Source organism: Protopterus annectens, chromosome 15.part0 (genome assembly GCF_019279795.1).
Source record: "Protopterus annectens isolate FY-2018-M chromosome 15.part0, PAN1.0, whole genome shotgun sequence".
In the NCBI taxonomy this organism is placed as follows: Eukaryota; Metazoa; Chordata; order Ceratodontiformes; family Protopteridae; genus Protopterus; species Protopterus annectens.
In genome coordinates, this window is record NC_056749.1 from 113,832,090 (window position 1) to 113,847,777 (window position 15,688).

Genomic DNA, 15,688 nt, shown 5'->3' on the forward strand with positions numbered 1-15,688 from the left:
ACCCCCCCCCTCAAAGGTAATACAATTGTTATGAAGTATGTAGCTAGCTCTGTATACTTCCTAGCCCTTTACAAGGCACATATTTACGTTTATTTCCATATTTTGTGTTGTAGCACTGTTTAAACTTTTTAATCTTACAATAAGTCTTTGAAATACAAAAAATTGTATTTAATCACAATATTCTCTGCAATTTGTAATATGAATTATACGCACCAAGTTGTATGGATTTTAGGTAGAATGATTTTTTTGATATTTTAAAACTAACTTTGTATGTTTCTTTAACTTCTGCTGCTTAATTGATTGTGATTGATGATTGGTCATTTTGTAACTTGTTTTAATATTTAATGGAGTTTCTAACTAATAAGCAGTGGTTCTGAAGAAGTCCCAAGGTTTGGAATGAAAGAGCTGAACAGTATTTGTTTTTGTTTTTTAATATAAGTGATTTTTGAACTAAGAATGGAGTTTGTGGCATTATTTACAAAGTTTCTAAGATGCTGCTAAGTGTTGGTCAACCTGCAACTTCCTTACTAGTTTGCACAGTTTTTTGAAGTCCCCAGTTAGCACTGCTAAGCTGACTTAATTACTAAAGAACGTTCTACAAGTGTGTTTGAAAGTGTCAGTGTTATTTAAGTCACCCAAGTGTTACTGCGTGAGCCTCATTGTGTTATCTGGTGTGTTTTATTTGGCTGCATGATTACAGGCTGGTTCCCCATTCTTTTTGACATGTGTACACCTTACAGTATGGGAAGAACATGCAACAGCAGTGAGCATGCATACAGCGGGACTGATTTATGACAACTGAGTCTGTGCTAGTCCCACGCAACAGAGATGCTTGTTTCTTAGTAGACTGATAATTTCACCAACAGTAGGGACTGTTATATGATTCCAGCTGAAGAACATACTGGAAGAGACCTTGGGAGAGCAGGAGAGTACCGTGCCAAAGACTTGTATGAAACGTTGCCAGAAACTGATGTATCTGATTAATGAAAAACCAGAATAGTAAGGCTTTTCTGTTTTTTTCTTGCCTTTTTTCCAGTGCAAGTAAAAATGGAGTTTGATTTTTTTTTTCCAGTGTAAGTTATAGTAGTAAGTGGATGCGGGTGTGAGTGCATATGTGTGTGTGTAAGAGATTCATAATAATATATTCATGATATTCATCTTTTTTTATTGTATGGGTGTTGTAAAATTTCAGAAATAATTCTTAAGAATTGCACTTTTGAACTCCTGTTAACCTTTATCCTGGTGTCCTTTCCAAGTAGTTTGTTTGCAACATCGTGTACTGTATCACAGCCATTGTTTAATCTAGCTGTCACGTTAGTTTTGCTTTGTTAGCATTTTTGATGTGCTTAACTGCCGTGTCACACTTGAGTAGGAACAGTATTTCCTCACTTGTTTGAAGAATGCCAGGACACAAGTTCACTGCAGTTTAGGACATTGTTTATCTTGATGTTGCCTTTCTTTTCTTTAGGGTGTTTTTGTTTAGTCTTCTGTTTTTCCTTGAACAGTTTTGTGGTTAATCTGCCTATTGGACAGAGACAAGCATGGCAGGGAAATGATGCCTTAAAAAATTAAAGGCTTAGAAACTACACAGGCCTTAGAAAGGTTGTTTTCCTGTTTGGATTCCCCAAAGATGGTTTTATTGCAGTACCTTTTACCCACCTTGTTCTTTCTTTTCCAACAACAGGTCAGGGAGGTGGATCTCTGTAGCTTCTGAAAGGAGCAGATCCTTTGTGTTGGTAACTTTGTACTTAGGCTGCATCTAAAATATTTTTTACCATTTTTTTCCACTTATGAGTTTATTATTTAAAATGGACTCTCTTGATGAATCGCTGTATTTTCAGGTGGTACCTGTAAGGTCAGTTTCCCATGGTTTCTGCTTTACAATCTTCTACATCTGTCAGTTCTCCAAAAATGCAGTACAGCCCACCTGTTCTTGGAAGTTTTGTTCACTACATCCTCTCACCTTTTGCACAGCTGTCGTACCTCTTCTGTGTAGAGATAATGTGACAAATAAATAGAACTTGATTTTTGAAGTAGTTGTCACATTGTAAATGCAGTAAAGGGAGCACCTGGAATTACTTCACGCTTACTCTGTTAAGAGTTGCTTCTGCCTTGTATGGAGACCACACGGGCAGCCACTGCTACCAGTGGTGTTGTCAAGGCAAAGATGGAAACGAAAGTGGGTTCCAGGTTTTTATTCCATATGAGACGTGCGTGCACCTGCACCTACAGGCAGTTTAGAGCTCCTGATACTCTCCTACATTTCAAAGATATGCTGTAAGGTGCAACAGAGCACCTGAAGAAAACCCCTGTGAATACAAGGAGGACATGTAGACTCCACAGAGTGTGTATGCACCCAGCCAAGAACTGAACAGAAGAAGCACATATTTTGGTTTTGTTGATGCCTGAGTGTGGTTAGTTTCTGTTTTTCAGTAACTTACATTTTGTTAGTGGTTATTTCTGTTTAATTAAAGTAGACATCACCGCTTTGAAGTAATGTTTGCATGTAATTTGTTGTCTTTGGTTTCTACTGTTTTGCTCCTGTTTAACAAATTGTGACCCAGATTTTATATATTCTTCTGCTGAGGAATCTTTTATTAATGTTTCCTTTATTGGAGATTTCCATTGAGCTGTGGATTCCTTTCCAATCCATAGAAAAGGTACAGTATTTCAGCTTTAAATTTGGGATATATTTGCAAACAATAGCGAAATCTGAAAACATGATACTGGCAGTTTAAGTGAGAGTATCCTTTAATCAGAATTATGCTGTCTCTGAGAATTCTATTTACTCCAAGGCAAAGAGATTATTATTTGCAAGTAGCAGTGGTGTGAAAGGAGTAATCACTCCCAAGCAAAATTCTTTTTCACTGTTTAAAAGGGAGTTTTGATTTTTCATGTTCCACTAAGATGTTACACTTTTGTGATAACATTTTTCGTTATCTGTAATTAGTTCATTGGATTTTGTCATGCATAATATAACACCACCAAAGAAGTAAAAATTTATCAGAATTGATAAAAAAAAAAAAAAAAAAGACAGACCTCACAAATTATTAAATCTCCTGCCATCTTGGCAAAGCCTTTAAAGGAGTATGCACACACCATAAAAATAAGAACAAAGAAAATGTGCATCTTAAATAAGTAGTTTCCCAATTAATTATTAAATATCTCCTATCACATTCGATATTCACACCTTCTGGTGCCAAAATAGCACTTTTTTTTAAATATAAATAGATTTTTGTAAAAATACATCTTCAGTGTTTTGATCATCTCCAAAAAGTAAATTAATTTTTCTAATTCAGTTGCTTTAAGAGAGTTAAAGCAACCGTTATGATATTCGTTAAAATGAATAGATGTAGGATTTTCTACCCCGTTCATTTTAATATTTCTATTCTAATGTCTTCATACCTCTCTATCTAATGATATGCTGCCATCTCTTTTGAATAAGCCATCCTGGTCATTGTGGTTACATGTTATCCATAAAACTGTGCTAAATGTAATTGCATTTTTCCATCAATGGTTTGACATTGTAAATTGCTTTTTGAACTAAATGTTGTAGCACATTCTTGCATCTGTAAGTATATATATATATATATATATATATGTGTGTGTGTGTGTGTGTGTGTGTGTGTGTGTGTGTGTGTGTGTATGTGTGTATATATATATATATATATATATATATATATATATATATATATATATACATACACATATATATATATATATATATATATATATATATATATGTATACATACACATATATATATATACACATATACATATATATATATACACACATATACATATATATATATATATATATATATGTATACATACACATATATATATATATACACATATACATATATATATATATATATATATATATATATATTTATATATATATACACACACACACACATACATATATATATATATATATATATATGTTTTTTTAAACATACCTTTGTATCTGTAAATATGTTTTGTTCATTTCTTATCTGATCTTATTCACCTGGGCTGTGCCTGCAAATGGTCCATTGAAATCAGTGTAGTACCCGGTAACAATTATAAAGTAAATATCTCTACTATGTTCCTGCAGCCTAACTTTAAAATTTTTTTAGTTTGACCAATATGAAATAAATTACAAGAACATTTAAGGGCATGTATAACCCCTTCAGTTAAACAAAATGTTCCACTGGTATAAAGCTAATATTATTCATCTTATTAAAACTGTTAATCACATATTTACAAATATTATAAGAACCACAAATAAATGTACCCTAAAATTTTCTAAAACAGTATATCTAATATTTACATCTGAACTCTAATAAAAACTATGGGCCAACATATCACCTATACTGTGGCCACATTTGAACAGTCTTGGGGCTGATATACAGTTTATTATGGAAAAATCTTTTGTCTGCCAATAAACATTTCCAGTAAATGTAACCAATTCTACCAGCTTGGGTGTGAATATATTATAACAAAGTAAATATCTCATTTATTATTTTGCAAAACACCCTTTTACTAGAAATATCATGTCCGTCACTGTTATTGTAATTTACGTAACCTATGTAAAACATTATTCTAAGAATTCATAATATTGAATTCAATATATTCCCTACTTAAAAGCATAGTGACAGCATTCTTTTGCTTCTTTTAAAAATCTACATGTTCACTAGATAAACATTGTAACATTAAATTTTCACCATAGGGTAAGGCAAAAGTAAATGCAGTGTGTGACAACTATGCTCATGTAAATACTGCCCATTGGTGGACTTCCTGTGGACATTAGTTTCAACATTTCTATTACCAGTTCCTGTTAAACCCACATCAAAAAGTAATACATTGTCCTACACTGAATTTGATGAAAAGTTCCTTATTAAAGTTAGTGTATTTTTGTTTGACCAATAATTATTGAAGTCCATAACATAATTACTAAATGGAGTATCTCCTAAAAAAAATATTCATAGCCTCCATGCCATGTACTTGTTTGATACTAGTATATAAACTCCAAACATTCAGTATAGTAAAATACATTTCATGATTCCATGTAATATTACATACTTATCTGAAAAGTTCCCTTTTTTGTTTATTTTGATTTCTGCCGTGGATTTTGATAACTGTACTAAACATAAAGACGTGTTCTGGCTGAAGAGTTGATCAAGGCATCTCACAGATGAAAGGGTCATGAAAGTCCTTGTAGCTTTTTTTTTTTTTATTTAAGTTGAAGATAAATTAGACGGTGGAGCTGCATGGTATACCAATCAGGCAGGGCTCTTCTATTAAGGTAACAAAGATTAAAAAAAATACTGAAGTCATTTGCAAACTCAGATCCGAAGATGGTGAAGTGATCCAAATGGACTGGGAAATGGCAAAAAGATTTTGTATAGAGAGTGAAAAAATGCTGGCTGTGAGGAACTACAGACAGTTTACTAACCTCTTTAGAAGGTTAAAATAAAACTCTGCTTTCATTTTTTTCCCAGTTCTATTATTCACTTTCTGTGGTGAGTTTATACCCAGCTCTGCCTCAGCATGCCACCCCTAATACCCATTTCAGCCTATTATAGGGCATTAGTTTCAGTGGTTCACTGAAGTGTTTAACCAATCTGGGCCCTTGCTGTGGTCACCATCATTTCCTTTAGGCTGGCAGCAATGAGTCTTCTGCAGGGGCTGAGTGATTCTAGAAGTCACCACTGCTGATTGCAGAGACAGGCTTAACTTGAGGAGGATTGTGGCTCTATCCCCCTTTGTCCTGGCCATCGTTAGTCATGGTTGAGGCATGCCATGTCGTATAGTTATGAGGAGTGGCCCCATCTTCAGCTGAAGGATGAACATGCTGTCATACCTGCATACTCACTCAATCTGACTACTGAGTGAGCATGCAGGTCTGAGGGCATGCCCATCCTTGGGACCCCAAGACTAGATGAGCAATTTAGCCTCACCCACAGCCATCCCCACCGAGGAAGGCAAGCAGGCTTATCTTCATTGTTCTTTCCTCAGTCATTTCTAGCTCCAGCAGGTGCACAAGCCACTAATCAAACTCAGGTCACCTGTGTCGTAGCCAGGGCTTTATTTCTGTATACGATGGAGCTGACCAGAGGCTACTTTCTAAGTGTCAGGAGATGTTCTTTGTATGGATCACTGCTATGGAAGTACTGCCTGCAGGGACTTTTGCTGCAGAAGGCCTGACATCTTGCCAAATGTTGAGAACTTAGCACCCATGCCCCACCAGGTCAAACCACTCCTCTGTAATATCAGCATGTTCCCAATATAAAGTCAGCATCTACTTGAACCAACTTCATTTATTTCTTTGCAACAGTTCAAGTCACATAACTTCGTTTGTCTAATAGCGTTAATCTGACTTTCCTTTGCCACGCTCAGAGCTAGTACAAGTAAGTATGCTACTGGGAAACATTCCTGCACTCATTTGATTGTATTGTTTTGTATTCTGTAAAACTGAATAAGAGGATCTTTTCTCGGGTGGGGTTCATGGCCTGTAAGGAACACTCTATTAATTGTGCATCACGATAGGTAGATCCGTCACAAGGATTGTCATACACAGTGCATATTTTGTATGGGGCCTGATCAGAATGTCCCTAAGAGTAACATCTGCTACAGCTTCAGTCAGCAAGACTGTTAGAAGAATGAAGGATTTCCTTCAGGTTTATCTAGAAAAGAAGTCATGTGGTAGTTCTTCACTGGTTGTGAATCATATCACCCCCAAGAAAAGAAAGGACCTGCATGTTAACGAAAAGGAAGAAAGACTCTACCTTGGGTCACACCATCCCAAATCAGCTTTGTTCTAGGTTCCATTCAGACTTCTTTACAGACTCTGGACCACTTTCTTGACTTACTTGAGGCTTCTATCATCAACTCTTTGCAGGCTGCTATGCCTTTGGACCACAGCATATCTTCCTAAGCCAAAGGCTTTCATGAGGAAGTGAGCCCTGATGAACCACTGTGACATCCCAGGTCTGATACATGTTTCGTTGTCTCCAAACAAGGAGGATCATTCCTCATTGGTACTAGTTGAGAAAAACGTCCTTGACAGGAAGGTGGAAGTTTTGGTTATCTATGCGTGTACCTAAGCCTCCTACGTGGCAGCTCTAGTGAAGAGGACACAATAGTCCAAATGCAGGGCATTCACTCATCTGAGTTTCCTGCAGTTACCTGGGCATCTGTTAAGAGACAGGCCCTTGCAGCCCCCCCCCCCCCGAATGGTTATTGTGAAGATTGGAGGAAGATGGCCAAAGGCTGCCAGCCTAGTCAAATAGAATTTGATACATAATTCTTTCAGTTGTATAAATAAATGTAAAATACAGGCTTGTGTTTTTAAATGAAAGAAAACACTGTAAAATGTGAACTTCAAGATTGTTACAACATTGCCATCTGCTGTAAGGAAAACCAAGCCAAGCATAAATGTGTCTTTTGAAGTTGAAAAGATCTTATGAATCTCTTTGATGTTTTACATGTTGGCTCCAGTGAGTCTGGATGAAGGTTTCAGGCCCATTGTTTTAAGGTTAAAGTTAAGGGCCAGAAATTACATGTGGAAGGTGCTTTATTGCTCTGGTTTCTGGTGTATATGTGAAATGCCTTTTATTGTTGTAGTCTCCTGAGCAGGTGTTAGCTTGCTAAATCGTGCAGTTTGTGGCGTGGGAACTCCAGACTAAGTGTCAAAATGATGTAATCTGGGAGGGCCTTAGAGAGCTGTTGGTTAGTGTTTAAAAACTATTGTTGAGTGAGAGACTGGGGAGCATTTTGATCTTGGACATCTAACCCAGCACTGCTTATGCTTTATTTATGCAAGTAGGATTATAGCACTGTTTTCTCTCTTAAGATTAGCTAAAGATTAGAAAGTTAGATTAAGAGTTTTTCTTTGACATCAGACCTGTCCTACTGTATTATTTTAAGTTTCTGTGTGATCTCTGAACTCTTGGATATCTCTGAGGTGTAGTAGTATTGTCTTGTGTTTTAATTATGTATTATTAAATATTTTAAAAACTTTTACTTGTGGCTGGTTTCTGTAGAGAAATAGGTTCTGGAGTACATTGCATATTGATAGAGGTTATCGTAATAGGCCCCTCTAATAAGCCTTAGACTGAATAGTCACATTACCAGTTGGATAATAATATTGCACAGTAATAATTGGAGACCCTTTCAAGGGCCTTTGGGTAGCTGATAATTATATTAAGCTGGTGGTGGCAGTAATTACTACTGTATAGTCTGGGTACCCGTTCATTTTAATATTTCTATTCTAATGTCTTCATACCTCTCTATCTAATGATATGCTGCCATCTCTTTTGAATAAGCCATCCTGGTCATTGTGGTTACATGTTATCCATAAAACTGTGCTAAATGTAATTGCATTTTTCCATCAATGGTTTGACATTGTAAATTGCTTTTTGAACTAAATGTTGTAGCACATTCTTGCATCTGTAAGTATATATATATATATATATATATATATATATATATATGTGTGTGTGTGTGTGTGTGTGTGTGTGTGTGTGTATGTGTGTGTGTATATATATATATATATATATATATATATATATATATGTATACATACACATATATATATATATATATATATATATATATATATATATATATATATATATGTATACATACACATATATATATATACACATATACATATATATATATATGCATACACACATATATATATATATATATATATATATATATATATGCATACATACACATATATATATATATACACATATACATATATATATATATATATATATATATATATATTTATATATATATACACACACACACACACATACATATATATATATATATATATATATGTTTTTTTTTTTAAACATACCTTTGTATCTGTAAATATGTTTTGTTCATTTCTTATCTGATCTTATTCACCTGGGCTGTGCCTGCAAATGGTCCATTGAAATCAGTGTAGTACCCCGGTAACAATTATAAAGTAAATATCTCTACTATGTTCCTGCAGCCTAACTTTAAAATTTTTTTAGTTTGACCAATATGAAATAAATTACAAGAACATTTAAGGGCATGTATAACCCCTTCAGTTAAACAAAATGTTCCACTGGTATAAAGCTAATATTATTCATCTTATTAAAACTGTTAATCACATATTTACAAATATTATAAGAACCACAAATAAATGTACCCCTAAAATTTTCTAAAACAGTATATCTAATATTTACATCTGAACTCTAATAAAAACTATGGGCCAACATATCACCTATACTGTGGCCACATTTGAACGGAGTCTTGGGGCTGATATACAGTTTATTATGGAAAAATCTTTTGTCTGCCAATAAACATTTCCAGTAAAATGTAACCAATTCTACCAGCTTGGGTGTGAATATATTATAACAAAGTAAATATCTCATTTATTATTTTGCAAAACACCCCTTTTACTAGAAATATCATGTCCGTCACTGTTATTGTAATTTCGTAACCTATGTAAAACATTATTCTAAGAATTCATAATATTGAATTCAATATATTCCCTACTTAAAAGCATAGTGACAGCATTCTTTGCTTCTTTTAAAAAATCTACATGTTCACTAGATAAACATTGTAACATTAAATTTTCACCATAGGGTAAGGCAAAAAGTAAATGCAGTGTGTGACAACTATGCTCATGTAAATACTGCCCATTGGTGGACTTCCTGTGGACATTCGTTTCAACATTTCTATTACCAGTTCCTGTTAAACCCACATCAAAAAAAGTAATACATTGTCCTACACTGAATTTGATGAAAAAGTTCCTTATTAAAAGTTAGTGTATTTTTGTTTGACCAATAATTATTGAAGTCCATAACATAATTACTAAATGGAGTATCTCCTAAAAAAAATATTCATAGCCTCCATGCCATGTACTTGTTTGATACTAGTATATAAACTCCAAACATTCAGTATAGTAAAATACATTTCATGATTCCATGTAATATTACATACTTATCTGAAAAGTTCCCTTTTTTGTTTATTTTGATTTCTGCCGTGGATTTTGATAACTGTACTAAACATAAAGACGTGTTCTGGCTGAAGAGTTGATCAAGGCATCTCACAGATGAAAGGGTCATGAAAGTCCTTGTAGCTTTTTTTTTTTTTATTTAAGTTGAAGATAAATTAGACGGTGGAGCTGCATGGTATACCAATCAGGCAGGGCTCTTCTATTAAGGTAACAAAGATTAAAAAAATACTGAAGTCATTTGCAAACTCAGATCCGAAGATGGTGAAGTGATCCAAATGGACTGGGAAATGGCAAAAAGATTTTGTATAGAGAGTGAAAAAATGCTGGCTGTGAGGAACTACAGACAGTTTACCCTAACCTCTTTAGAAGGTTAAAATAAAACTCTGCTTTCATTTTTTTCCCAGTTCTATTATTCACTTTCTGTGGTGAGTTTATACCCAGCTCTGCCTCAGCATGCCACCCCTAATACCCATTTCAGCCTATTATAGGGCATTAGTTTCAGTGGTTCACTGAAGTGTTTAACCAATCTGGGCCCTTGCTGTGGTCACCATCATTTCCTTTAGGCTGGCAGCAATGAGTCTTCTGCAGGGGCTGAGTGATTCTAGAAGTCACCACTGCTGATTGCAGAGACAGGCTTAACATGAGAGGATTGTGGCTCTATCCCCCTTTGTCCTGGCCATCGTTAGTCATGGTTGAGGCATGCCATGTCGTATAGTTATGAGGAGTGGCCCCATCTTCAGCTGAAGGATGAACATGCTGTCATACCTGCATACTCACTCAATCTGACTACTGAGTGAGCATGCAGGTCTGAGGGCATGCCCATCCTTGGGACCCCAAGACTAGATGAGCAATTTAGCCTCACCCACAGCCATCCCCACCGAGGAAGGCAAGCAGGCTTATCTTCATTGTTCTTTCCTCAGTCATTTCTAGCTCCAGCAGGTGCACAAGCCACTAATCAAACTCAGGTCACCTGTGTCGTAGCCAGGGCTTTATTTCTGTATACGATGGAGCTGACCAGAGGCTACTTTCTAAGTGTCAGGAGATGTTCTTTGTATGGATCACTGCTATGGAAGTACTGCCTGCAGGGACTTTTGCTGCAGAAGGCCTGACATCTTGCCAAATGTTGAGAACTTAGCACCCATGCCCCACCAGGTCAAACCACTCCTCTGTAATATCAGCATGTTCCCAATATAAAGTCAGCATCTACTTGAACCAACTTCATTTATTTCTTGCAACAGTTCAAGTCACATAACTCGTTTGTCTAATAGCGTTAATCTGACTTTTCCTTTGCCACGCTCCAGAGCTAGTACAAGTAAGTATGCTACTGGGGAAACATTCCTGCACTCATTTGATTGTATTGTTTTGTATTCTGTAAAACTGAATAAGAGGATCTTTTCTCGGGGTGGGGTTCATGGCCTGTAAGGAACACTCTATTAATTGTGCATACGATAGGTAGATCCGTCACAAGGATTGTCATACACAGTGCATATTTTGTATGGGGCCTGATCAGAATGTCCCTAAGAGTAACATCTGCTACAGCTTCAGTCGCAAGACTGTTAGAAGAATGAAGGATTTCCTTCAGGTTTATCTAGAAAAGAAGTCATGTGGTAGTTCTTCACTGGTTGTGAATCATATCACCCCCAAGAAAAGAAAGGACCTGCATGTTAACGAAAAGGAAGAAAGACTCTACCTTGGGTCACACCATCCCAAATCAGCTTTGTTCTAGGTTCCATTCAGACTTCTTTACAGACTCTGGACCACTTTCTTGACTTACTTGAGGCTTCTATCATCAACTCTTTGCAGGCTGCTATGCCTTTGGACCACAGCATATCTTCCTAAGCCAAAGGCTTTCATGAGGAAGTGAGCCCTGATGAACCACTGTGACATCCCAGGTCTGATACGTTTCGTTGTCTCCAAACAAGGAGGATCATTCCTCATTGGTACTAGTTGAGAAAAACGTCCTTGACAGGAAGGTGGAAGTTTTGGTTATCTATGCGTGTACCTAAGCCTCCTACGTGGCAGCTCTAGTGAAGAGGACACAATAGTCCAAATGCAGGGCATTCACTCATCTGAGTTTCCTGCAGTTACCTGGGCATCTGTTAAGAGACAGGCCCTTGCAGCCCCCCCCCCCCGAATGGTTATTGTGAAGATTGGAGGAAGATGGCCAAAGGCTGCCAGCCTAGTCAAATAGAATTTGATACATAATTCTTTCAGTTGTATAAATAAATGTAAAATACAGGCTTGTGTTTTTAAATGAAAGAAAACACTGTAAAATGTGAACTTCAAGATTGTTACAACATTGCCATCTGCTGTAAGGAAAACCAAGCCAAGCATAAATGTGTCTTTTGAAGTTGAAAAGATCTTATGAATCTCTTTGATGTTTTACATGTTGGCTCCAGTGAGTCTGGATGAAGGTTTCAGGCCCATTGTTTTAAGGTTAAAGTTAAGGGCCAGAAATTACATGTGGAAGGTGCTTTATTGCTCTGGTTTCTGGTGTATATGTGAAATGCCTTTTATTGTTGTAGTCTCCTGAGCAGGTGTTAGCTTGCTAAATCGTGCAGTTTGTATGGGAACTCCAGACTAAGTGTCAAAATGATGTAATCTGGGAGGGCCTTAGAGAGCTGTTGGTTAGTGTTTAAAAACTATTGTTGAGTGAGAGACTGGGGAGCATTTTGATCTTGGACATCTAACCCAGCACTGCTTATGCTTTATTTATGCAAGTAGGATTATAGCACTGTTTTCTCTCTTAAGATTAGCTAAAGATTAGAAAGTTAGATTAAGAGTTTTTCTTTGACATCAGACCTGTCCTACTGTATTATTTTAAGTTTCTGTGTGATCTCTGAACTCTTGGATATCTCTGAGGTGTAGTAGTATTGTCTTGTGTTTTAATTATGTATTATTAAATATTTTAAAAACTTTTACTTGTGGCTGGTTTCTGTAGAGAAATAGGTTCTGGAGTACATTGCATATTGATAGAGGTTATCGTAATAGGCCCCTCTAATAAGCCTTAGACTGAATAGTCACATTACCAGTTGGATAATAATATTGCACAGTAATAATTGGAGACCCTTTCAAGGGCCTTTGGGTAGCTGATAATTATATTAAGCTGGTGGTGGCAGTAATTACTACCGTATAGTCTGGGTAAAGGGGCACAGCTGGAGAATTTGTGTCTGCCTTCCCCAGGAGTGTCTGTGAAGTTGTATAAATACTTATCTCAAAGTGTGGGTGTGTGTCAGCTACCTGGGCAGGGACATGAAGCACTGGTTGGACAGAGAGGTTACTGGAGGTTAGCTTGCCAGCTTGGCTGAGATCTGGATCCTATAGCTGTGCCAGTGGGGAGTCTTATTGGGGACCTGGAGAGCAAGGGAGCAACCAGCCCCAGATTGACTGTGATTTCTGTGTGCAATTAAGGGGGATTGTACTTTACTGTGTGTATTTGTTATCCTTCCCTCTTATATGACACGCCCTCCCTGGTGTTAGTGGTGAGGACTGAGGCTCCTTGATTGCTGGGCCAGGGCACGGGCGTCACATATTGGTGGCAGTGGTTGGGATATCCTATCACATATTGTTTGCTGTGGTGGTATCCACATTACATATTGATTAGTTGGCAAACACTAATTGGCTTGTAGTGGTGTGGGTAGAGCGAACTCCTGTAGCGTGTGTACAATGATCTCTAAAAGTGTTTTGTACTCCAAAACAGCCACGTAGTGTATACTCAGAGTTCAGATCATAATTTATTTTATTTCTTTTGTTAGGTTAGTGTTAGTCAGGGTGAGCAGGCAGCATGTCAGCAGAGGAGTATGGAAAGCTGACAAGGAGCCAAATGGTGGAGATGTGCCAGGTTAGGGGACTGATGCATGGAAACCTGACTAAGGCAGACCTGATTGCAGCCTTGGTTACAGCTGCATCAGAAAACAGCAGCCTGGAGGGCAATCAGACTGACAGTGGAGATGCAATATCCTCGGAGAATGGACAGCTCAACCTTTCTGCAGTGGACTTAAAATTCCAGCTTGAGCTAAAGAGACTTGAGTTGGAGGCCAGGCGTATGGAACTAAAAGCAGCTGAGAAATTGAGGAGTCTACAAGCTGAGGAAAATGAATGGTAGAGGAGGCATGAGAGGGAAATGCTGACTCTTCACCAGAGTCATGGAGGTAATGGGGAGAGGAGTAACTGGACCCCAGAAGCACAAAAGGTCAGTAAATTTTTTCCACAGTTTTAAAGAGGGGGATAATTTTGATAGCTTCATTCATATGTTTGAGCGGTTATGTAAACAGTATGAAATTGACCAAGGGCTCTGGGTACGGTTCCTGACCCCCTTACTCCATGGTAAAGCTGTAACTTCTTTAGCAAAAATGCATGACACTGACTGTTTTGATTATACTGCTGTAAAACGACACTTGGAATGTTTTAAGCTAACACCTGAAATGTATAGGAAAAAGTTTTGTGAGCATAGATGCAAGGCAGATGAAAATGTATGTGAATATGTTGCTGAACTGAGCACTTATTTTCATAGCTGGATGAGTGGATGTCAGGTCACCACTTTTGAAGGGCTGGCGGACCTTGTGGTAAGGGAACAAGGCCTTAGCACTTTGCCTGAGGACATGGGGATCTGGTTAGCTGATAGACAGTGTGCTACTTCAGAGTAGTTGGGGAAGAAGGGAGACCTATACCTAGCAAGCAGGGCAACCCTGCACAGGAAAGAGACCCCCAGTACTGCTCATGAGACTAAAGGAACCCATGGTGGGCCACACAGACTGCCCCAACAGAATCCGCCAGTAGCAGGGGAAGCCACTAGTCCAGGTACACTTCCAGGAGTTAGGGTTAAATGTTTTGAATGCAACCAGTGGGGCCATGTGGCATACAGATATCCACGGAGGCAAGGTGGGGAACCAAAGTTGAGGGAGCCAGTAAGTGGGAAAGACAAAATGCCAACAGTGGGTTGTCTTAAGACTACAGGGGTATTGAACTACCATCGTGCAGATTTCCTGAGAGGGAAGGATTTGGTTCAGGCAGTACTATGTACTTATGCAGTTGCATGCAGTGAGGCTAGGAGACAAGCATATGGGTCTGATAGCCTGGGGGAGACCCAGACAGACTGCATACTTGCAGCCAAGACTGCTGAAGTGGTTACTTCAGGGAGTGATCTACTCTGTAGCAGTGAGACTGAATGTGAGCCACAGCTGCTTGTGGGTACTGATGTTCCCTTGGACAGGGTAACTGCAAAGGTAGAGGTGAATAGTAGTACCCAGGCTGACAGTGAGGCACCACTGTTAGAGGATGCAAGGCTTCCTGTGGAAGGGGAGCTGGGGAGGGTTATAAGGAGAGACTTGAGACAGGCTCAGCTCTCGGACCCTACATTGCAAGGCCTGAGGCAGGTAGCTAGGGAGACACCTGATTCTTAAGGGAATGGGGAATCTGTATACTGAAACAAAGGGTTACAGTACAGAGAGTGGACCCCTGAGGGAAGGCTAGAATGTGAGAGAGTACAGCAGTTGATAGTGCCTAGAGCTTTACCGTCTGGCGCTTCTATCCATAGCCCATGATATTCCCTTTGCAGGTCATATGGGCATAAAACGTACAAAGAGGCGTATTATGCAAAACCTCTATTGGCCTGGAATTTCCAGAGATGTTATAGGGTACTGCAGGACCTGTGAGCAGTGCCAAAAGGTAGGCAAGGTAGGAAACAAGGTGAGAGC

At 38.0% G+C, this 15,688-nt stretch overlaps 1 protein-coding gene across 3 annotated transcripts in view; it reads left to right on the plus strand.

Annotated features, from left to right (window-relative positions):
* The window catches only part of CLCN5 (chloride voltage-gated channel 5), a 1,034,303-nt gene that overhangs the window by 67,462 nt on the left and 951,153 nt on the right, over window positions 1-15,688 (plus strand). The window contains exon 1 of one of the 3 annotated variants that reach the window (XM_044057500.1): window positions 977-999. The exons of the other annotated variants lie outside the window; for them this stretch is intronic. Within the exon in view, the coding sequence (XP_043913435.1) occupies window positions 984-999 (16 nt within the window). The 5' untranslated portion in view covers window positions 977-983. Of the gene's footprint in view, window positions 1-976; window positions 1,000-15,688 lie in introns of those variants that run through there. 3 annotated transcript variants of the gene reach the window in all.